The sequence below is a fragment of the Rhinichthys klamathensis genome, unplaced genomic scaffold (genome assembly GCF_029890125.1).
Source record: "Rhinichthys klamathensis goyatoka isolate OS25496 unplaced genomic scaffold, OSU_Roscu_1.1 h1tg000111l_1, whole genome shotgun sequence".
In the NCBI taxonomy this organism is placed as follows: domain Eukaryota; kingdom Metazoa; phylum Chordata; class Actinopteri; order Cypriniformes; family Leuciscidae; genus Rhinichthys; species Rhinichthys klamathensis.
This window is the reverse complement of record NW_026606649.1, coordinates 15,518,693-15,542,120: the sequence shown is the minus strand read 5'-3', so window position 1 is coordinate 15,542,120 and position 23,428 is coordinate 15,518,693. Positions and strand designations below refer to the sequence as shown.

The following is a 23,428-nucleotide window of genomic DNA, read 5'->3' as shown; positions in this document are numbered from 1 at the left end:
GAATAGGGGTCAAAGGTCAAGTTTGAGCTAAATATTTTTTAATGTAGATAAATATATTCATTATGACAACTACTTGGCAAATTTTCATTGTCCTACCTATCATACAATTGGCTGGACAACAAAAAAACTTTAAAGTCATTTTTCTCAGTTTCACACTCTGGTGAGTTAAGGTCTTTTGCCTTTGTAGGGCAGCATACGGCTTTAGTGATGGAAAGAACTACAATCCCATGAAGCATTGCGAACAACAATCAAATTATAAAATATATAAAACTACTAATTTAAAATGTGATTATATATAAAACAATAGGTTTTAAGTGTATTGCAAAACATGCATATTATATATAGAAATATTCAAGTATTTTGAGAGCGTAGATCGACTCGATTACGTGGCGCTTCATGGCAGTGGGTGGAGCTAAATAGATATTTTAACACGGTTTTGCTTGTTCTGCTCTGATTGGTGGAATTTTCTGTACAGCATCATGGGTAATGTAGTTTTTGAACACAAATTATACTGTTAAACAAAATTTTACTTTGGTAACCCGACTGTTGCACTCTATTGAACGAGCAAATTCAATAACATTCAGCAACCATCAAAAAAAAAAAAAAAAAAAAAATATTTCAACACTCATTATTACTTCAGACTAGATTTAAACACTAATGCCTGGGGATTTTGGTCTCATATAGAAATAACTTACTGAATTCCACATATTTTGCCATGTCAACATATATGCAATGAAGTAAAACAAATCTGTCTGAAAGATAAGACATCATATCCTAATTCTGTGAACCACTGAAAAGATTTTTCAATGTTTTTTTTAAAGAAGTCTTATGCTCACCAAGGCTGCATTTATTTAATCAAACATACAGTAAAAACAGTAATATAGTGAAATATTATTACAATTTAAAATAAGCAAGAATAGAAGAACAGAATTATTTAAAATAGAAATCTTTTGAAACATTATAAATGTCTTTGCTGATCAATTTTAGTCCTTGATGAATAAAATTATTCATTTTCAAAAGTACTGACCCCAAATTTGTGAACGGTGTAGTTCCAATGTTTTAAACTCTTTTAATAACACTACCCAACCATTTACCCTGTTTGCCCCACACACACACACACACACACACACACGCACGCACGCACACGTTTTGGAGGGGTTTATGTTAGGGTTAGTCTAAATTACCTGCATCTCCATTCTCTGACACTGTTGACTCTGACACTACTGCTGATGTGTGGATGAAACACAAAATGAGAGGAAAACAAGACAGTTTAAACAGACACGACACACAATGTTATGATGGAAACACACACACACACACACACACACACTCACAAGGATTTTAGATGAATTTCAGATTCAGAAACTCATCACTCATGCCGAAACAAACATAAAAAAAGATCTGAGAAATCCAACACCTCAGAAAAACCTTAAAGCATCGAAAGAATGTACTGAAGTGTACTAAGCAAAGGCTAATGTGGAACATACTTCTCAAACACACACTACAAACACAGGCAACCATCTATGCCCTATTTTCCCCACTACATACTGCATGCAACACTACAGTAATGTCTAACATAGCTCAATGGCATTATTGATTCACGATTTATTGTCTTAATTCTTCTTTTATTGATTTTAATTGTTGATTTTAAGAGGCACAATCAAAGATATTCTAACTCTAAAATAACAACAAAAAGGCTAGCACTTAATTCATATTTTGAAATCATATTAGCTTTCCAAAAAGATTCTAAATATATCAGTGAGAACCGTTCATCTCAGCATCAATAAAAGTGTATTAATTACTTAATTACTACCTTCCTTCTACCTATTGCCATAGTGATGATGACAAAGAACAATTAGCAGTTCAGTTCTACATCTCTATATAAATAAAATTTATCTCGCTATATAAATAAAGGTGACTTGACTAAATCTGAAGTGAATGACTTGAACTCTAATCAACGCAACAGGGACATGCACGGACATTTTTAGGGGCAGTGGCCCAAACCAAGAAAAAGGGCACCATGATCTGTTGTGTTTGTTTGGAACTATTTTCAATAGAGCAAAAACATACTGTATTGACAATATTATTTCTAAAATCTAAAAAATAACTGAACTGAAAATTGTACTGTTGTATAAAATCAGTATCACATTTGCAATCGTGCTCAGAGGCCATTTGAGAAAAAACTGCTCTATTGCTCGTGCGATAACTTGTTAAAAAATGAACTAATTAGAGGGGAATTTTTGCTCCCATATCTTGAATTTTGAGTCATTATTTTGTATTTTAAATATTATAACATTACTAAACCATAACATAGCCTACCATTTAAAGATTACTCTGTTCAATTTCATGAAAATGTGTTGTATAATTAAAATGTGTTCATCTTAAAAACAGACAGATTTTAACCTAAAATTGAGAATAAACTGCTTGAACTTCCAGATTAAGTCAACTATACGGTATTGTACTGTGTTTATACTGTGTGTTTATTCTACATCAATCCCAATAGACCTTTTCAAGCACTGTGTGATTAGTTCACTTAAAGTCCCCCTGTGGTGAATATTAAGTGGTTTCTATGTGGTGTTTTTGATATGCTTTAAGACAAACCATGTGCAAATTCATGTCAACACCATTGATGAGTATTTTCACTGAGAAATCGCTGGTGTTTCTGACGTCACAAACTACCTTGTAACCAATCACGTCAACGTGTGGATCTCGGAGCTGGTGTGAGTGAGTGGAGGCAGGGCTAATTTGCATATTCATAGAACCGCGTATACTAAATGAGGCAAGTGTGTAGAGTTACATTCAAGCTATTTTAAGGAAAAGCTATTTCAAGGATTTTTTTTGGTGATCAAAGATGAGTTTTAAGAGATAAAGTTATTGACTACAGGGGACTTTAAATATTTAGTGCTGCTTCATAAATGTATTGCAAAAGATCATGTTGAAAATGGGTTTATAGTGCATTTTCGTGTCACAACGTGTTGTCTGCTCAGTTCAGTGTGAGCCGCGCTGCAAAAATCACCCTTGCCAGGAAGAGGACAAGTCAAGCATTAACGATACTTAAAAAGCTCATGTTGATCTATCATTCGCAGCCCATAATGAGAATAAACACCAATTTATTTATTGATATTTTTTGCTTGCTAGCACACCAATACTGCAGATGCTTATTTAACCATGAAAGGCAGAAATCATGATTGCGTTAATAATATATGAGTAATTATGAAGCATGGGTCTCCTCTAGTCCACTACTCCTCTAGGGAACTCGGAGCATGGCTGTGGTGCGAGCGATAAGTGGAAAGCCCGGACCGGAGTGGATCTGGAGCTGCAGATTCATTACAGAATGCATTTAGCGCGAATTGAAATCCACTCCACTCATATAAAATACTCTGCCTGCAAGAGGGATACCTCGGCCCAAGAGGGCAAAGGGGCAATGGCTCAGGCCCAATAGCTACCCGTAACTGCAACGCAACATTTGACAACCTATATTACTGAATAAAAACAGCGATAACCCTATATGGGAATTTTTTTGTAGTTGGTTTACAGATTAATCTGAATTCCCCTTGAATCGGACTTGTAAGCGCTTCCCAGTAGGCAAACACACCATACTAGTTTATTACCTGTTTGATGTTCAAATACACCAAAAAGGAACACTACATTTTTGTCTATTTTAGTAATCATGCCGCATAGAGCAGTAACTACAGAGGGTTCAGTCTTAATAAATAAGATGGCAGCAACAAGAGCAGCAAAAGAAGAGAGCTACATAGCAGAAGAATGGCTGCAATCTAGTTCCTTTGGAAGCGCACTAGTGTTGATCTATTCTACTAAAGGCAGATGAAGACCACAGGTTGTGGCATACCAGGAGCTTTCTTCTGCTGGTCCTCCCATGTCACCTCTGAAGTTACAAGACAAGGAGAAAAAGTCAATGGTCCTAGTTAACAAAATTGTTAATTAGATGTGCATACTTAAAGCCAGTAGAGTGCATATATAAAAGGCACATTTAGCATGATTAAGTTACAATTATACGCCGTTTACCCTCATAGTTAAAAAAAATCCAGTTATTTTTTTCCTACATAAAAAGTTTCCTTTTTCAGTTTTCATTATTACATATTATCATTTGCAATTATTAAAAAATGGAAAAAAATTAATTAAATAGTAATTTAATATTTTTATGTTTATTTAATCACTTTTTAAAATTAATTTAAAAATATTTAAAAACTTGTACTCTAACAATGAAAGTCTAGTTGATTTTTGAAGTCTAGTTTTTAAAAAAGGAGTGTCATTGAGCCATCTACAGGTGAATGAAGGTACTTGGTTTACACGAGTGTCCAGTGGCTTCAAAAACATAATAAACAATTATTCTTAAAATAATAACCAATCCCTCAAAACTAGAAAAATACCTCAGCTCAGTGCAGAATTTCTAAACATTTTCAATAACATCCCTCTAAATGACATCACCAACACAATCATAGCGTAAATAGGCTATGATATAAAAAATATATCTGATACAAGTGTAGCCGTACAAACGTCAAGTACTGCAAACGTATCTACTTAAACATCTACTTTTCTAAATCTCTGCAACACAAACACACTGTAAAACATCACTGAGAGATTCACACGGTCACACACACTTGCCTTTCCTCCCATTGACAGGTGGGGGAGCTACAGGCTTTTCCTGGGATTCTTGTGTCGGAAATGGCACACACATAAACAGAAGGGGAGTTTAATAATCAGTATTTTCCACAACCACACAGGTACAGTCTAACCATGCTAAAACACACACACATATGCACACTCATGCTCCTATGAAGCTACGAGCACTCAATCTATGTTCAGAACAGCATACTACTCTTACTATTTGTTCGGAATGCAGTATCTAATACTGTTTATGATTGCATACTGCATACTGTTTGGCATACTATTTTAAAGTATCAGAGGAAGTATACAGTGTATACCAGGGGTGCAAAAATACTTAGTTCCAACCCTGCTCCAACAAACATACTTGTTAGCTGGATCATGTGCATTTATAATTAGGGTTGAAGCTAAACTCTCAAGGAACTAAGGGTGCGTCTCAATCAGCTCCCTAGGTTGTGAATTAGTATATCGTGTACACGAATATTGGCACTGGTAAGGACAGTAAAGATCCTGGCTCACTACACATTGGGTCACTGATGACCTATTTCCGGCGACATGGTCTACTGGTATGAACTATAGCAGAACTGATATCTTTCTTACATCATTTTTAAATGTTATTCAAAGTACATTATGAAAAATACTTTGCTTGTTACATATACATATAAGTGCAAAATTTTAGCTAGAATATGTTCATTACCTGTCTAGCGATGTATGTTTATGTTGAAATATAATTAAATAATTGTTTGTATTAAAAAAAAAAAAACATCTATTGTGTGGTGAGTTGGCTCACTTGATTTTTTGTGCTTCAGAACTTCCATTAAAGGAACACAGTAGGCATCGACGCTCTCTGGTTTTCTTGGTGCACTGTGGGACTTTTTAGGGAGCGAACGTTTCAGTGCACAGGTAGGATTTAGTGGTTGAGACAGCCCTTTAAATGGCAGACTCCCTGATCAGTTCCTTGACTACTGAACTAGGGAGCTGATTGAAACACAGCCTAAGTTTTGCATCCCTGGTGTATACTGTGTAGTATGTAGTAAGAAGTACTCTTTTGCATTGACACACCTGGCACAGAAGCCTGTTGTACAAGAGGTGAGGCTGATGATGAGGCAGTGGCAGGAGGAGGGGCATTGGCTGGAGAGGGAGGAGCATGTGTTGGAGGAGGAGGGGCCTGCACAGGTGGGGGAGTGGACACTGAAGAAGGTGGAGGGGGATGTGCAGGAGGGAGAGGAGAGTGGACATGAGGAGGTATGGTGACATGTGCGATGGTAGGGCCCGGGACAGGAGGCTCCATCCTCTCATGAGCTTTGTTGATGATGACAATGAAGACAACATGATTGGCAGAGACAGGGTTGTGGACAAAAAACAAAACAAAAAACAGGAAAATTAACAAAAGGATTATTTGGGGCGGACATTTATGAAATGCACTGAAATAAAAAAAAAATAAAAAAAACAATAAACATGAAAATATTTACAGGCAACTCGCTACTTTAACAGATATCGTTAACAAATATTTTGACATGAGAAAAAGCAGTGTGCATATGAAATAATCCAGTTTAACTGATATATTTTATTGTGATATAATAATTTATTATAATCATAATTTAGTTTTCCAGAATAAACTTCATTATTTTTACTTTAAATACTTATTTGATTTAACAATAACTGCTATATTATTTGGTAAATATTTCAAAAATAGCTTTAGCTGTTCAAACTATAGCTGTTCATTTTTATCAAAAACAGTAAAACATATATTCAAATATTATTACAATTTAAAAGAACGGTCTTCAGTCGAAAAAGTTGTGAAAACAGTTTGTGTAAACCTTGATTTTTTTTTTTCAGGATTCTTTGATGAATAGAAAGTTTAAAAGACAGCATATATATGAAATAGTAAAACTGTTACATTGTTACAAACGATTTGTCACTTTTGATCAATTGAATGCCTCATTGCTGAATAAAAGTAGCCTAATAATTTCTTGCAAAAAAAAAAAAAAAACTTATATAACATAAAACCAATGGCAAGAAGAATATTAGGCTATTTAAAACAAAATCAGAATTGTTGGTTTCGGCTAAAAATTTCGGTGCATTACTAATAATACGTACGATGACACACACAACAAGCTAGTGTACTGCTACAGTATTTACTGACCACCACACTCTATACTATACTATATAGCGTTTTACAGTTTATATCTACAGTTTTTTTTTCTTATTTGTGTATTCTTATTATGGGATCAATTGCTAGCTATGCAATAACAGCATTACCAGCCATTGCTTGTGTGACTTGTGGAGGTGGAGGGGGCGGGGCTGGGGGTTGTGAAGCCCCTCCCACCGCTTCAACATTCAGACAGAAATGAGAGTAAAAAAAGAAAGACAGAAGTATGCCATCAGACATGAGGGTGAGAAATATAAAAATATGAAAATAGAAGCAAAAAAAAACTAAATTAATCTACAATTTACTGAAAGACTGAAATGTTTATTTTCTAAGTCCACCTGGTGACTGAACATACTAACTAATGTGCTGCAGTACAAATGTAAATATAATTCTGAAAATTCTGTTTTTGAACATTGAATAATTGAATAATATAAAAAGTGATAAAGATCCATTCAAATGTAATTTACGTAATCTATTAACAAACTTATTAAAACAACTTTGATGCAAATGCAATTACTCTCAGAATATAAAGATCATATTTGCATTTGACTGATATAAAGTATCCCATGTGTCCTAAATATAAATTACCAGCCACAGTCTGTGGAAGCTGGGAAAGAATAGGAGAAGGAGCAGGAGCCTGAGGTACCACCCCTGTTCCTGCTTCATTGTTTGATGAGTTGTGCAAATCAAAAGAGAAAGCAAACCAAAATGTCAAGAAACCAACAACTAGTGACTAATAAACCATAATTATCACTGTGTGACTGAGAGGATTACTGCTAGGAGTAGACCGCCATGCAGGTGCAAGTGACTTACATTTCTAAAGCTAAATATACAACATAAATATATATATATTCATCTCTCAATATTGCTCACATGCCAATGATTATCCCTTCAAAGGTTGCCGACCCTCTGCTATAAACATACCAGAATTTACCCTGTTTTTTTATCACTTAGAATACTGTCAGAAGATGTTACTAACGTTAAAGTTCTGACATGAATTGCCTTTTGCTTTTACCTCAACAAATTTCAATAGGGCAAGTATACTTTTGTATGGATACCTGTTTACGCCACATAATTAATATGTAAAAAGGTAATAGCAGCTTTTTATCTCAGAATTCTGACATTATTTCTTGCAATTTCTATAATTTTTTAGTTAAAGCTGCAGTCCGTACCTTTTTTGGGGTTATAAATTATCCAAAATACATACTTGAGAAAATACATAACCAGCCAGTGTTCAAAACTATCTGCTTGCCTTAGCTCGATTCAAAGCGGTAAGCTTGTAATAATGTTTTTAATTCCAGTGGTACTGGTGGATTTCCGCGGGAGATTCGAGCATGTCTTTGCGTCATTACGTCACATCTGTACACATAAAGAAGGAGTATCGGCTAGAAGACTATATTGCGTGTGAGGATGTTGGAGGTGGAGATTTATAGCCTTTTCTCACAACACTTGATATAAACTTATCAATTTGATGGCGGATCCAGAAAGGTTCAAACGACAATCACCAGTGGCAACAGATTCACCCGCTGTAAAATGCAAAAGACTTCGTTCGGACTTCGGAGTGGCTACAGAAAAAAAGAGACTGCAACCGGACCCATGCGAAAACAAGGATACATATCGGAAGGACATTACATGTAGTCACGCAATGCTGACGTTGTTAACATTAACAATTTGAGAACAAAGTATAATTTGCACGGTTTTGCGTGATATGATAACTTATAAGCGATTGTTAGATTTAATCAGCGCGATTTACTGCAATGTCAGAACCAGCACAAAAGTGGATGTTTCTTACTAGTTCAGATGACATTTTCCGGTGAAAATTCTTATGTTGGTCATACTTCCAAAAAGAATAATCTGTGATTCTGAATGCCATTATCCACACCGGCGCGGTGACTGACAGCTGCACAGTCTCCTCATACATTGTGTTCATCCGTGCTGTGCCGTGTCGAGGGTGTTGAAGTACAACTCACGTAAAGTTGATAATTCCGCGAATGACTGCAATTGCAGATTTCGAACAGAGATGGCGACAAAGAGGAAAAACGCCGGACTGCAGCTTTAAAATCACAATTCAGACATTTTTTTCTCAGAATCTTGCAATTTGGACTTTCTCTCTCAGAAATGACTTAATTTCTTGCAATTCTGAGTTTGTATCTTGCAATTTTGAGTTAATAACACACAATTCTTTATTTCTTTTTCTTATCTCTTTTTTTTTCTCCGAGTTGCAAGTTTATACCTCGAAATTTGGACTTTCTTTCTCACAATTGCAAGTTTATAACACCATTCTGACATGATTTCTTACAATTTTAAGTTTTTATCTCATTATATTGTGAGTTTATATCTCACAATTCAGACTTGTTTTTCTCAGTTGACATCTCTCCTTTTCTGAGAGAAAAAAGTACTGAATGCAAGATGTAAACTCACAATTGCCAGAAAATAAAGTCAGAATTGCGAGATAGTTTTTATTTTTTTTACTCTGTGACGAAAAAAAAACCTTCCATACTTTTGATATCCACTGTGGCAGATTTGGATATGATTCCAGACATGGACGGAGTACATAGACTGCACAAAGCATACATCTATACTGATACATGTACAGCACTATTAATTGCACAACCAAGGCTGAAGCATCTGTTCACTATACCCAATGAACGGCCGAAGCTAGAAAAATGACAAGTAACGCTCACAGACCAGAGCTAACAGGTTTAGTCAAACAGAGTAGATGATAAAGCTGTAATAAAGAAGACTGAGACGTAGCTAAACACACAGAAGCTAGTGCTTACAGACCTTCATAAGGCTCAGTAATGCCTTCGCCATCTTCTGGGAAAAAGGGTGGGGGGAAAAAGCAATCCATGTTGTGTTATGTAAAGGACAATAATGTTATTTTATCCAAATTGTAGTTACACAATATTCTTTATCTGACTTGTGGTCAAGATGGTTGTTTATGCATAAGCCATTTTTTTGTGATAACTGATACATTTGTGCAATAAAAGGCTATGGTTATTTACTTAGCTTATTTGTTGGAAAGGAAAGGTTTGGAAAGGTTATTCTTATCATCAACATATCGCTAATATATGCGTCAGGGTGACATCTGGTGACCCTAACCTGACTAATTATAAAGGCTTTCTACCCATGAGCCATCTTGCAATTTGGAAGAAGCCTGGTTAATCTACTCACTTCTGTCCATAGAGCCCTTTGGTGGAACTTGCGGTAGCTGCCGACCTCTTCGACTCGATACTGGCGTGCTGGTGGGACTTGTTTGGACCGATCCGGTGCGGGGATTTGCCCTGAGGGACAGATGGTGTGTCAGTAATGAACATAAAGCATTATATCTAAAGAAGTGTTTGTCGTCGAGTCAAAAACCTGACCAGGACAGGGCAGACTGTTTGACTACAGACACACGCTGGTGAGAGAATACTAATAAAAACAAACCTACTAACTATGGTTATACTGGCAGTAGCATCACTTACTAATGATGCAATAGTGTCAGAAAACACACTCCACTTGATTGCTATAAAAAGGGACACATACTATGTACTATTAAACAAAATAAGTCAATATTTGGCACGGTTTTCTCAAGGGTTGGTAAAAAACTAAAAGGAAGTAAAAACATTTGGTGAAATACACGTTCTGTAGATAAGGTACATCAACATGAGCTGGTACAGCAACCCACATAATATTGAGGTGAATCTCATGAAAACTTTCAAATCATATTTCACCCCAATATCAAAAGAAAAAAATGATCAATTCTATTTTTCAGTTCATCAACGAGGCCTATTTTACGTATCAAGAAATTTTTGCATTTTACATAATTTCCATGAAAATTAAGCACATTCTCCTCTCCCCTGTTACTTTAACTTCTCACTATAAAACTTCTTATTTACATTACTGTAATGGAAACAAATAATTATATATTATATTATATTTAAATTGTAAAGTTTTAGTAGTGTTTGTTGCATTGCTTTTAATTTATGCTGATTTGCTGAGTTATGTTTATGTATTTTTCAATTGTGGAAAAGTACTTTTTACAAACCACCATTTAAACTGTTACAGAATTCAAAATTTTATGATTTCATATTATGTGCAAAATATTTTTTGCACAAAATATATAAATTATGTAAGCTTGTTTCCATTACGATATAAAACAATTTAACTAATAATTGCGACTTTTATATCTCACAATTCAGACTTTTTTTCTCAGAATTGCGAGTTTACATCATTTCTCAGAATTCTGAGTTATATTGTCAGAATTGAGAGATAATTTTGAGATGTAAACTCGCGATTGCGAGAAATAAAGTCAGAATTGTGAGAATAAATCGCTATTGAGATTCTAACTTGTTTGACTTCTCAGAATTGTGGAAAAAAGACAACCTTTTCTCAGAATTGCAAGTTTATATCTCGCAATTCTGATTATATATATCTCACAATTCTGAGAAAAAAGTCAATTCTGGCTTTATAACTCAAAAAAAAAGTCAGAATTGTGAGATAAAAAGTCGCAATTACCTTTTTTTAATTTTTCATTCAGTGGAGCAAACAAACTTCCATAATAAATAAAAATGCGAAATGATATAGAAATGGAATATAAACAAAAATGAAAATCAACATTTAAAATGCTTAGAATTACAAAAATAAACCATCTGGACACATACTGCGAAAATCAAAATAAAAAAAATCTTGTTGAATTTAAAACAGGCTTAATTTTCTTTTTATAAAATATTTTTTCTTATTATTTATCTTCTTATTTTGGGGTAAAATATGACCCAACAAGTTCTTGACATGTTCTTTTGTGTAAAACTACAGAAAAATAACCATTAAACAAATTTCACATATATAACCATATAAGAGCATGCATTTAGTAAATATGTCACAGTCATGTGCATTTTATCCACGTAAACAAATATATACGTTTAAAATGCACATCAACTCCACAGTAAACACAATGATCTTTAAAGCACCTTTTGAGCTCAATGTCACATTTGCTTTCCAATGATCGTACATGTGCCTCACATCTCAAAGTAAATTTGCGGCACATTCAAGAGCTACTGCGTCTCTTGCATCAGTGAAAGTTCATGCGTAAATCTGAACATTTATGTAATTTCCTTGTGACTTATGATGTGTCGGGCAAATCGTAAGTCAAAAGGTTTTATGGTGTCTCAAAAGGTGAGATGGAATCAGCATCAGGAGAGGTGCTTGTGGCTGCTAAAGCTGCAAGGAAAGTGAAAAGGCCTAAATGCATGAGCACACGGCATTCATAACAGCCCATAACTCAAAGCATAAACTGTTAAACCACAAATAAATAATGTTAGTAAACACACAAAAAAACAAAACAAAAAAAAACAAATAAGAAAGTAAACCGTACGATGCCAGGTACAACCCATTATATCTTAAGAGGATATAACAGGTGTGTCTATAATTCAAATGAAAAGACGTTAGTAGCAACCATCATCACTACTCTCTACTCTATAAATGAAGACAAATCAAAAACAGCATCGTTACAACAGGGTTAAAATAAGAGGAAGTGGAGAGAGGCATTCCAGGTGACAGGAAGCAGAAGGCATGGTTTCGTTTAGGGCTTTAGTGCTTGTTGTGATGGGTCTGGGTCACCTCGTTAAGGCAGGAGAGGGAGGAGCGGATCTCCCTGACGGTAAGGACGGCATGGATCTCATGTAGCCGGAGTCGGGCCGCTCAGACGAGCGGGAGCGGGTGTAGACCGGTCGCTCCATCATGGGGCGCTGGTCAGCTGACCTGGACCTGTAATGGTCATGTCTGTCCACCATGCTGCGGCTATACCTGCGGAATGTTAGTCAAAAAGCCACGCTCAGCTGAGTCCCACTGCATCATGGGATCACAGGGCATCAAATGCTCTATAATCGCAGCTCGTAAGGTTGTTCCTGTGAAATGATGCTGGTTGGCTAATAATTGGCAAAAAAACAACCAAACAAAAAGTTTCAATATTGCCTGCTCAGGGTCATCAGCATAAACAGAAACTCATAAAGAAATACCAAACTGAAACAACCAAAAATAAGTGTTAACCAAAGCAAGTCAACAAACTGACATGTGCAGGTAGGCAAAAGTTAAGGAAACAAACAAATAAACGCTTCTGGAAGCTGCTGCAAAGAAAACAAGTGAACACATTTCATACTGACACAACAATAAGCCCCATGACTAGTCTACTCTATTCCTCTATACTGTACTATATACTTCTACAAATTCTACTGTATTACCTCAGATCTTCCTCAAAGTACTCATTGTTAGCTGGGAACTCTGGAATATGATCCTCTCTATAGAGGTGCATAAGAGAAGAACATGAAATGGTCATTTAGCAGCTCTCATAGCTGTCAGGAGTTGCTAAATAGCCTTATCACACAATATACCCTTGTGAAAAAGAAGTGCGCTTAATTGTATTAAATGAGCACTTGTAGTGTACTTCAAATCTCAAAAGTATATTTTTTTTGCTAAAATATGAATTAATATTAATGAAAGTACACTTAAAGCAACACTAAATAACTTTTCCTCTTCGGTTGCCCTACAGGTTGGAAGTGGAATTGTCCATTACCGCTGTCGTAAATAATTTAGCCTACCGCAGCCTACTGTCGCACACACACTCGCTGTTTATCTAGCACCGGCTTTGGAATTAACGATGTCTACAGACAAGGTAGAGTATGTTGCATGATTTCATGAAAGTAAGATGTATTGCGACATCAGAAACAAAAAAAAAAACGAAATAATAATGACTATTGTAACGCTTGAAGTAAAGCAAGTCAAATTTGTAGTTTTCTTATGTCTCATTCGAACTACAGAAACACAACCCGTTCTGACTTTCACCCTGTTGCGACTTGATGAACCACTGAAACGATTTTGGAAACATTATTTTAAGGTTTTTTACCTTAAAATAATGTTTCCAAAATCGTTTCAGTGGTTCATCAAGGACTTCTTTGGTGTTGCTTTAAGTGTACTTAAAGAGAGTACACTTTCACGACTGATTCTAAACACACTTAAGGAGACTTAAGTAAAAGTGCATTTCAAAATAAGGTCAAAATTAAAGTTTTATTTTAAATCATTATGTTTCAATAACCTTTTGTTGTGCTTTATAGAAGTACACTTAGTGTACTTAATTGGTTAAAACAAATTCAAGTCAGCCAATTGCATTTAATATAAATCTAAACAAATACATTTTCATTTAATTGCAATTAACATGCAATTAAGTGACGTAAAACATTACATTCAGGTCATACTTCATATATTATTTTTTAAAGTATATTATTTCCATAATAAGTACTCTTTTTAAAAGTATGCTAAAATGTTCTTCTTTTTCATAAGAGTTTATAATGTATTGCATAGTATACTGTTCAAAGTGAGAATTGGTCACTACTTCAAAACAAACTAACTAAAACTAAATTAACTTCATTACATTTCTAAAACTAGGTACCATACTAAATACTAATATAAAAAATGTTTTTAGTTGTGCTACTGCTAAATCTTCTAATCATTTGAGCAACATGTGATTTGTTTTTCACTGTGCTAAAGCTTCCCATTTACCAGAATATTAGTGAACATTTAAAAATGCTGTAAAAACGTAAAGGTAACAGGATAACTAAAACATCTAAATTGAACTAAGGTCTGCACTGAAAACGTCTACTGAAACTATTTCACTCAATGTAATAATACCTTTCTGTATCTGTAGATGGCTCAATTTCTATCCTGGGGCATGTCCTACTGAATAAACCAACCTCAGTGTGTTAGTGCCACACTTAGTACATGATATTCAGTTTTTATTTGCTTGAAAATGTATAAAAGGTCAGTGTTTGAGAAGATAAATAAAATAAACAGGAGTCTCAAATCCATAACTGGGATCTAGACACAAAGGCTCAGTGGGAACATAAATTGGGCATCTGTTCCTAGCAGTTAATAACTGATGAGTAAAAAGAAAGAGAGTTTGTGATGTATTGTGGGTGTTTATCTCTACAGAAGTCTTACCTGTAGTCCCCACTGGTTCCATTCATGACATGATTGGGCCATGGAGTAGATACATGATTGGGCCCATTGTAATATCTTTAAATGGAGGATGAGGAACGATAGATTGAAATGAAGAAAGGAAAGTATGATTAGAATGAGCAACAGCTGAATTCGGGCAAGGGGTGAGAGTTATGTCTCTATAGTAAAATAGTCCACTTGAATACTATTATGGATGCATAAACATAATGCATGTCTCAACTTAGGTATCTGTGTTTTACCTCTCAGGTGAATCAAAAGAGTCACTGTAGGTAGACATTTGTCTATCTCTCCTCATCCTCCTGAACACAAAATAACACATAATCAGATCCTATGTGCCAAACATAATTCTACTTGCCAAAAAGAACTCCAATGGAGCCATAAAGTGCTATAGATTCACATTTGCTCACGATTACAGATCTTAAGTTAGTTATGTCATTATGATATGGCATGACACATCACTCACGATTTTTCCAAGATAATGGAATAATTATTCAAATTTGTAATTAAATAACAAAAGAGTTTTCTCAAGATCTCATTTACTTTTATGCATTTGGTAGACACTTTTACCCGAAATGACTCACATTGCATTCAAGGTATACATTTTATCAGTTCATTCATTCCCTTGCATTTTGAACACATAACCTTGGTGTTTTGCTAACAATTTGAGCTACACCAATTCTCTCAGGAAATCTAAGATTTCAAAGAAATAAAAGATTTGCAAGAAATGCAAAAGTCGACGCCACAGCGCTAGGTTGTTGTGGGTGGTTCCCAGGGAGTTGCTAAGAGGTTCTATGTGTCTTTTTAGTATGTTGCTTTTGGCATTGCTATAGGTCAAAATCAAAGAAGCCCATCCCTAGGTCTATTAAGTGATTTTATAGCAGTTTTATAATTTCCTAGGCAGTGGGTATTACTTACAAATTGTAGTCCGCTACAGATTGCAAATTGCATGATGAAAATTGTAGTTTGTAACATTACAAATTTTAGATAATGTATTCTGACTACTTTTTGATTACTTTTAGATTACTTTTGACCTAACTCATTTATCATATTGATTTGAATAGGACAATCTTACTGGTTCCATACTGATATACAAATACAAATAGAAAGAAAATACATTTCACAATATGAATGGCATTAAACATTAAGTCAGGGTTTCCCGAACTGTGGTTTGTGAAGGAGCTGCAGGGGGTTAGTGAGTTTATGAAAAGCTAGTAATAAATTAAATCATAAAAATGTAAAATGAAAATAAATAGAAACAAATCAACACATACTAAACTGTTTGAATATTTAAGTTTTTCACCTGCGTGTCGTGATCATTAATCGACATCAGAGAACCGTGAATATGTGTGTTGTTAAATTATTGACTTCATTATTAAATATATTATGTCAAAAGAGGTGCAGCTGACTAAAAAGTTTGGGAAAAACTACATTACATGTAAATATGAAATTACATGAATTTGTGAATTTAAATGTGTTTGAAAGAAAAAAGCCTTTCAAAGACAGTAATAAATGGCAAAATGACTTGATAGTTTGAATAATAATTAAAATGTGTTCATCAAAAGTTGATTCGATATGCAAACAATCCTTAAAAGTTGATTTCTGTAAATTCAGTGGTCAAGTGCTGTTGTCTCTCAATTTTCCATGTTATTTTAGCCGTTTAACTAGTGGCTGGTGTGAAATTCCACAAATCGAGAAGACTTTACAAACATTTATAAGTGATAAACGTTTTACAAAGGAAGATTTAGGGAGAATCAAGGAATATGTAATCATGTAAACAATAAAAATGTAACTGTGGTCTGATTATGAGAAGTTTAAAACATAACAGTCCCATTACAAGTACTTAATTTTTGGAATCTCCTTACATAATCCAGATTACATGTAAACAGTTACTATTCAGCACTGCTCCCAGCAATGGTATGCCTCTTGTCAACAAGCCACATGGTTTGAGGAACTTACATTTCAAAATGTAATTCTTACTATTACTTAATCGTAATTATTAATATAATATTTTGATTCCCAGGGAATGCCTGAACTGATAAAATAAATACCTCGAATAAAATGTAAGTTGCTTTAGATAAAAGCATCTGCCATGTTGCTGAGAGACGACTCGACGCCTGTGAAGAGACGACTCAACGCCGGCGATATGTTATGCCCTAAATTAATACATGAATAACTAACTGTATTTTTCTATGTACATTTCTGAAATGCACTTTCTGTAAAGCTGCTTTGAAACAATATGTATTGTGAAAAGCGCTATACAAATAAATTTGAATTGAATTGAATGTTCATGGTTACATCATGGAATACTCTTAAAAATAAAGGTTCCAATAAGTGATGCCATAGAAGAACCATTTTTGGTTCCCAGTTATGGAAAGAACAAATTTTTTCTCAGTGAGAAGAACATTTTAATAATCTAAAGAACGATTTTCCATTATAAATACTTTTTGTGGGGTGGAAAGGTTCTATGGATGTTAAAGAATCTTCATGGAACCATAGATGCCAATAAAGTACCTTTATTTTCAAGAGTGAAGAGATACGCAAGTATATTAAGGTGTGGTCACATTTACAGTTGTAAGGTGAATTTTTGCAGGCAAAATCAAGTCATTTCAATAGGAATCCACATGACTGAATTTCACGTGAGGGTAAATTCCCACACAGATTCCGAAATGGGTTAAAGTTGGTCATGTGAACTCTTCGCGTTGAACAACAGTAAGCTGCTTGGTTTGAAAGTGACTTCTATGTGAACTGTTTCACACATCACAACACTATTGACAAATAAACCTTTTTGTTTTTGCCCTCGAAATTTTGCTAATGTGAATGGCGCAAAAATTGTATGTGAATCTTATCACACCTTAGGGCTTCCGTACACCAAAGTTGGCAAGGTCTACTCCATAATATCTGAGTCTCCACTACACATCCTGAATAGATTCAATCCTATATTTCTGAGGGGTAAATAATATATTTATATATAACATGGTGAACATTCACTGAAGCTTGCAGTTTTTTGACTGGCAGTTCTGTCATAGAGTGACGCTAGTTGGCTTGGGACCGAAAGAGCTAGTGCTCAGTCATCAAAACAACACAAGCCATCCAGTGAGCAGCGCTGAAGATGCAATTCATTACGCCACAGTAGGAATGGTGGAGTGGGAGCTGCTAAAGAGACTTACATACACATTTCACAAATTTCCTTTGGGAAAAATTGTTCTAAGATTACTGGCGTACTTAGTAGCATAGTCTGCAAGTCACAATCTGTACGCTATCATCTATGTTTATCCTCCTGAGAGGAGCCATAATGACTCCATATCATTATGATGACGACGGCACAAAGCTTTCTCAATGGGCAGAGGACTGACGCTACAGCGACACTTTAAACTTGCCACTGTTTTTCAAACATTTACCACATTTCTGTAAGAAAATGGCCCATTTGACGTTATTGTCTCCTTTTCCGCCCATTGGAAAGTTTCCTTCGTAAATCTGGAGACATAAACATGAAACATTTTGAAAGGCGCCACTAGCTATTCTAGACCAAACTACTACCCACGGCACTAATATGAAGCATCATGAGAACGAGAGTGAACCGCTGTGGTTTACTACCTGTCCACGCTATTGTACCCTTCTGAGTATGCACGGGCCATCCTAGTGGAGCGCAGTAACCTGACCGCGTCTTCCCGATAGAGGGGGCACATACTATGAGTCAGAACAGAAAGTGAAAGTGCAGTAGTTAGAGACGGGTGGGACAAGTAGGCATTATCTGGGTGGTAAGAGGGTGGGACACCTTTTTTAGGCACCTCCACTCTGAAAGAAGGGAACAGGTGAAGATCACCCAAAGCACAAAAGCAGAAATCAAGTAACCTCAAGTCAAGATAACTATCTAAGTTATCGAAACAATAATTTATGTTGCAGCAAACACCAGCAGCAAAGATTTGCTAAACCCGCAGAAGTGAAAATGTAGTGCTTTTCTGGTGGTGCGAATTAATGTGAAAGTACGACTACTTGCATGCATTACTATCACAAGCTAGAAAGTACTAGCAAATGCACAACACTACACTGTTCTTTTTGAAGGAATACTTGAGTGAATTCATTAAACAGCGTGGGCCTTTTTATGCGTGTCAAAAATACCAAAAGACCAATTAGCCTTTCAAGGCGCATTATAGACTGCACTTTATTTCCAAAACAGTATTTGCTTGGTTAAAGTATATTTTGGGTTTTACGTGTAGGCTAGGGTATGTGTACAGTGCGCATTGCATAAATATAGTCATCTGTAGATGACTGTCGAGAAACAGCACAGAAATTGAACGAAGATGAAACTTTCTAGTGCACACGAGTCGATCGCCTGTGTTTGTGCATGCTATCAAATGGAGTATACTTTGAAAGGCAGTTCGGCAGTATGCATACGCTAAGCGCTTACGTCAAAACTGAAGTATTCTTTAGGCTTTCCATCACACTATTATGGCTATGGAAGGTAGGCGGTAAACTGAATCACTTAATAGAGATGTTTTTTTTTTTTTTTTTTTTTACTATTCATGGGAGTAGTAATGATGATCAATTGATGGAAATTAGCGATTATTGGGATTTGATTACCAGGCATTTATCCATGTAGAAGCAGTACAAATTTCAAGAGTTCACTGGGTGTCTGGACCTCTGTGGTGCAAATATGCCGTACAATTATATTGAAAATTGCCTAATGAAAATTAACCTTGTTTGTTTGCTGCATCCTCCATATTATAGTACTCAGAACTGACCCGAAAGAACAGAACTATAGTGTGCAAATCGCTTTCAGCACAGAATATTGTTGCCTGATTTGTGAAAAATTATTCAGGCGCAATTCATTCATAGCGAATCCCCAAAGGCTTTAATACAAGTTTTGACCAGAGAATATGACACTATTGTTCAAAAGTTTGGGGTCAAGAAATTAATACGTTTATGCAGCAAGAATGCATTAAATTTATATAAAAAAGTAAGAGTAAAGATTGTTATGAAATATTTCTTTTTCAAATAAATGCTGTTGTTGTGTGACGTTTATACACATCAAAGATTTCTGAGAAAAAAAAGTCACGCTTTCCACAGAAATATTAAGCTGTTTTCAACATTGATAATAACAAGAAATGTTTCTTGAGCATATTAGAATGATTTCTGAAGGATAATATGACACTGAAGACTGGAGTAATGGCTGCTGAAAATTCGGCTTTGCCATCACAGGAATAAATTACAATTTTCAACATATTCAAATAGAAAAAGAGTTCTTTTAAATGGTATTAGTATTTCACAATATTACTGCTATTGTATTTTCAATCAAATAAATGCAGCCTTGGTGAGCATTAGACACTTTTTAAAAAACATTAATAAATCTTACCGACCCCAAACTGTTAAACAGTAGTGTATTTCGTCCCTCAGTTTGAACACAAAACAAACAAAAATCACATTTACAGTAATACATTTACAATGGTAAATACAGACATGACATATTTTATTTTATTTGAAGTATACAGCATAAGTGTTAAACCATATAATATTACAATATGAGTGTTAACATAAGATTTTGCCATGTCATGATCATGTGAAGCCAGCAAACGGCTAACTTTTCTGTAAGTAAGAAGTGTTTTAAAAAATAGTAAAAGCTGCATTTCGTATAATGGTGCATTACTACTTTTTGTTTGTTTTTACAGAACAAGGGCAAGTCAAAATGGTTTCAATGGTAAGGGACAGTTCTTCACAGATTATGTTGATCTATGTTGGTCTTTCCTTGTATTGAAACCTGAACATTCCTTTAAGGTAGTAAGAATGTGACAGTATTAGTAACAGAGAGGTGCTGAATGTTTTCTCATGTAAAAACATGACTCTATCATCCGAAGATGAGATCTATAATGCATGAGTGAATTAATTACATACTTATTATGACTTATTAAAGTGAAAGAACAGCCTCATGTTTCTTATACAGTGCCATGTGTGGGCAAGCTGTCACCTGTCAATCAGCTAGCAGCAGGGGGTAAGTGGGTGGGTGAAAGTGAGAGGAGTGATGTGATTGGACAGAAGGGGGAGGTGAGCAGGGGCGCGAAATGCGGCTCTGGGGTAACAGAATACCTGGGGTCCTGGATAGCGGGGTCGATGGTTGGCTGTCTGTGTCTGGTTCGAGGCGGGAGGGTAAGATACTGGCTGCAACCACAGGGATCAAAGAACAGAAATATGGCTGAATGGAGCTATTGAATATGGAGCGATGGAAAGATAAAAGCGAGAGAGGCAGAGATTGACGGATAAAAAAAATGTGATGTCAAAGAGAAAGGAGGAGGAACAGATTTTTTTCCCTGCTTTCTCAAAACGAACTAAACCTTCCTACGGTTCTCTCTGTGCTGCTGGCACATCATATTTGTCACACTGAATTTCCATAATCACGTTAACTGAAAAGATGAAGGTATATGGCAACATTGCCATTTGTGTTCCCTCTATCAGAAAAAAAGCAATCTAAGACACAAAGAACTTTTAAGGGCACAATAAACACAAGCGCTCTCTTGCGTGTTATGTGACACATACCTGTCTGGTGAGTATCTGTCTTCAGACAGGTGTTGTCGGGGGCCATAAAGCGAGGGTGCTCCTCTCACACCATGGTCTAAACTTCGACTGAAGGAGGAGAGAGAAAAGGAGAGCCCTGCTTTGACAATGAGCACCAGGAACAGAAGTGCCATATTTAATGCGTTATTTTACTATTCTGTAGATTAGATTATTTTTGCATCTAATATTTATATTTTATTTCCGCTTTATTAGTTAACGAATACGATTTTTTTAACAAGTTTTAAATAGAACTGTTTATTGAACCTTTAGACAAAATCTTGTTCTTTAAAAAAAATAAAAATAAAGTTTGCATATGTGTTTTATGTTTTGTCTCATAATTGATACATCAGGATTTTATGGCTCATATCATATGATATAGGACAATATATTTATTCAGATAAATTTATAAAATGAATGATGCATTTATTCAGATGAATAAAAATATGTAATTTGGTGCAGTTGCTAACATTAATATGGCCAAAATGTAAGGTGAAATTCTTGTTATGTAAAATAATAGGATCTTTATAACAGTACAGATGACACGTACAATGCATATAAATATCAGTTGTTACTCTATAACTCCTAATAACATGTCACGGCTGGGCGATATGACCAAAATCTCATATCACGATATACGTCATCTCATATCCCGATAACAATATATATCGCGATATAGTACCTTTTCTGTAAATTCAATCAATTAATAGTTTATATGTATTTACCACATGGAAAAGACTATTTATTTTTAACATTTCAAAATATATACTCAAAAATGAAAAATAAAAATAAATAAAAAAAAAGCTCCCTTTATTTAGAACTTCTAGGCAAATGTTTGATTAAGAATGTAGAAATATAAAATATGAATGAAATATAAAACAATTTTCAAAAACAAATGATTACACGCCCAACATAAAATATTGCTATATAAACTGTTTATGATTAATTATTATTACTAATTATTATAATTATAAATGTAAGCCATACATTGATAACGTTATTTTATCGTTCTGTTAAATATTTTAAAGGTCCCCTGACATGAAATTTTCACTTTCTGAGGTTTTTTTTAACATTAATACGAGTTCCCCTAGCCTGTATATGGTCCCCCAGTGGCTATAAATTTCAATCGGTGTAAACCGAGCTTTGGCTATCTCTCTCTGCCTTTGAGAAAATGAAAGCTCAGATGGGCTGATCTTGAATCTCCTCCGTATGACGTCATACGGAGGAAAGGTAACCTCCCCTTTCTCTGCTTTGCCTGCCCAGAGAATTTGGCTCGCGCATGAGAAAATGAGTTAGGAAGTACGAACGCGCGAGCGCGATTTGAGTTTTTCCTCGAGAGATATCATGGCTTGCAAACGAGCGAAGCATGGCAGTTGATCAGTGTTCGGATGTACAAATGAACACAAAAGTATTTTTTAGTTCCTTCATCCGAGCCTCTTAAGAAACAATGGGTAATTTTATTTTCTCTGGAAATGCGCCGACACAACTTCCCAAAGTTTTGTATGGTCCAAACATTTCACCGACGACTGTTTCCTCAACTTGGGCCAATACAGAGCTGGCCTCGATGAACGTCTGAAAATAAATCGATCGAGCTACTAAGCAACAGTTTCTGATGTGTAGCCAATTGTTCAAGTTCAGACAGGTAATCTTTCTCTCAAAATCGTTCAATACGGTTTATGCACAAGTCAAGCCAGTGACTAAAATATCAACTTCACATCGTTTCTTTTAGTAGGATGAAAATAATCTTATTTAAATTGTGAACAAATTATACAGAAAGCGATCAAAGAACAATCTTTCCACACAGCGCGAATTTATCTGGACAACTCTTTATAAAATCAATGATGCACGTTACACTGCACAAGCTCTTACTGTATGTACATCATCGTGTTTGCATTGGTGAAAGCATTAGAGTGCAGAAACTGCGTTGCAATGATAAGATCTTCATTCTCGCGATCAACAGACTGTCATCTTGCTCAATGCTCATCACGGCAACATTTTATGTGATGGGAATAGATCTAAATACTTCAAAAACTTCTCACGATTCGTTTATCTCGATAGCTGTAATAGTAAAAACGTATACTAGCTGTAGTAAAAGTATTCGAGAGAGTTTCACAT

At 35.3% G+C, this 23,428-nt stretch overlaps 1 protein-coding gene across 16 annotated transcripts in view; it reads right to left on the bottom strand.

Moving 5' to 3' along the window:
* Nucleotides 1–23,428, bottom strand: part of rims2b (regulating synaptic membrane exocytosis 2b) — a 232,465-nt gene that overhangs the window by 43,370 nt on the left and 165,667 nt on the right. Inside the window, exons 20-35 of one of the 16 annotated variants that reach the window (XM_056254605.1) lie at nucleotides 21,299–21,385; nucleotides 20,852–20,923; nucleotides 18,365–18,457; nucleotides 15,010–15,069; nucleotides 14,753–14,827; nucleotides 14,444–14,488; nucleotides 13,000–13,056; nucleotides 12,380–12,565; nucleotides 9,953–10,062; nucleotides 9,563–9,595; nucleotides 7,367–7,438; nucleotides 6,889–6,957; nucleotides 5,689–5,928; nucleotides 4,627–4,674; nucleotides 3,851–3,886; nucleotides 1,185–1,226 (exon numbers count right to left, since the gene is read on the bottom strand). In XM_056254605.1, coding sequence (XP_056110580.1) covers nucleotides 1,185–1,226; nucleotides 3,851–3,886; nucleotides 4,627–4,674; nucleotides 5,689–5,928; nucleotides 6,889–6,957; nucleotides 7,367–7,438; nucleotides 9,563–9,595; nucleotides 9,953–10,062; nucleotides 12,380–12,565; nucleotides 13,000–13,056; nucleotides 14,444–14,488; nucleotides 14,753–14,827; nucleotides 15,010–15,069; nucleotides 18,365–18,457; nucleotides 20,852–20,923; nucleotides 21,299–21,385 — 1,325 coding nt within the window. Of the gene's footprint in view, nucleotides 1–1,184; nucleotides 1,227–3,850; nucleotides 3,887–4,626; nucleotides 4,675–5,688; nucleotides 5,929–6,888; nucleotides 6,958–7,366; nucleotides 7,439–9,562; nucleotides 9,596–9,952; nucleotides 10,063–12,379; nucleotides 12,566–12,999; nucleotides 13,057–14,443; nucleotides 14,492–14,752; nucleotides 14,828–15,009; nucleotides 15,070–18,364; nucleotides 18,458–20,851; nucleotides 20,924–21,298; nucleotides 21,386–23,428 lie in introns of all 16 variants that reach the window. The other 15 variants (XM_056254608.1, XM_056254609.1, XM_056254606.1 and 12 more) reach the window with 15 other exon arrangements.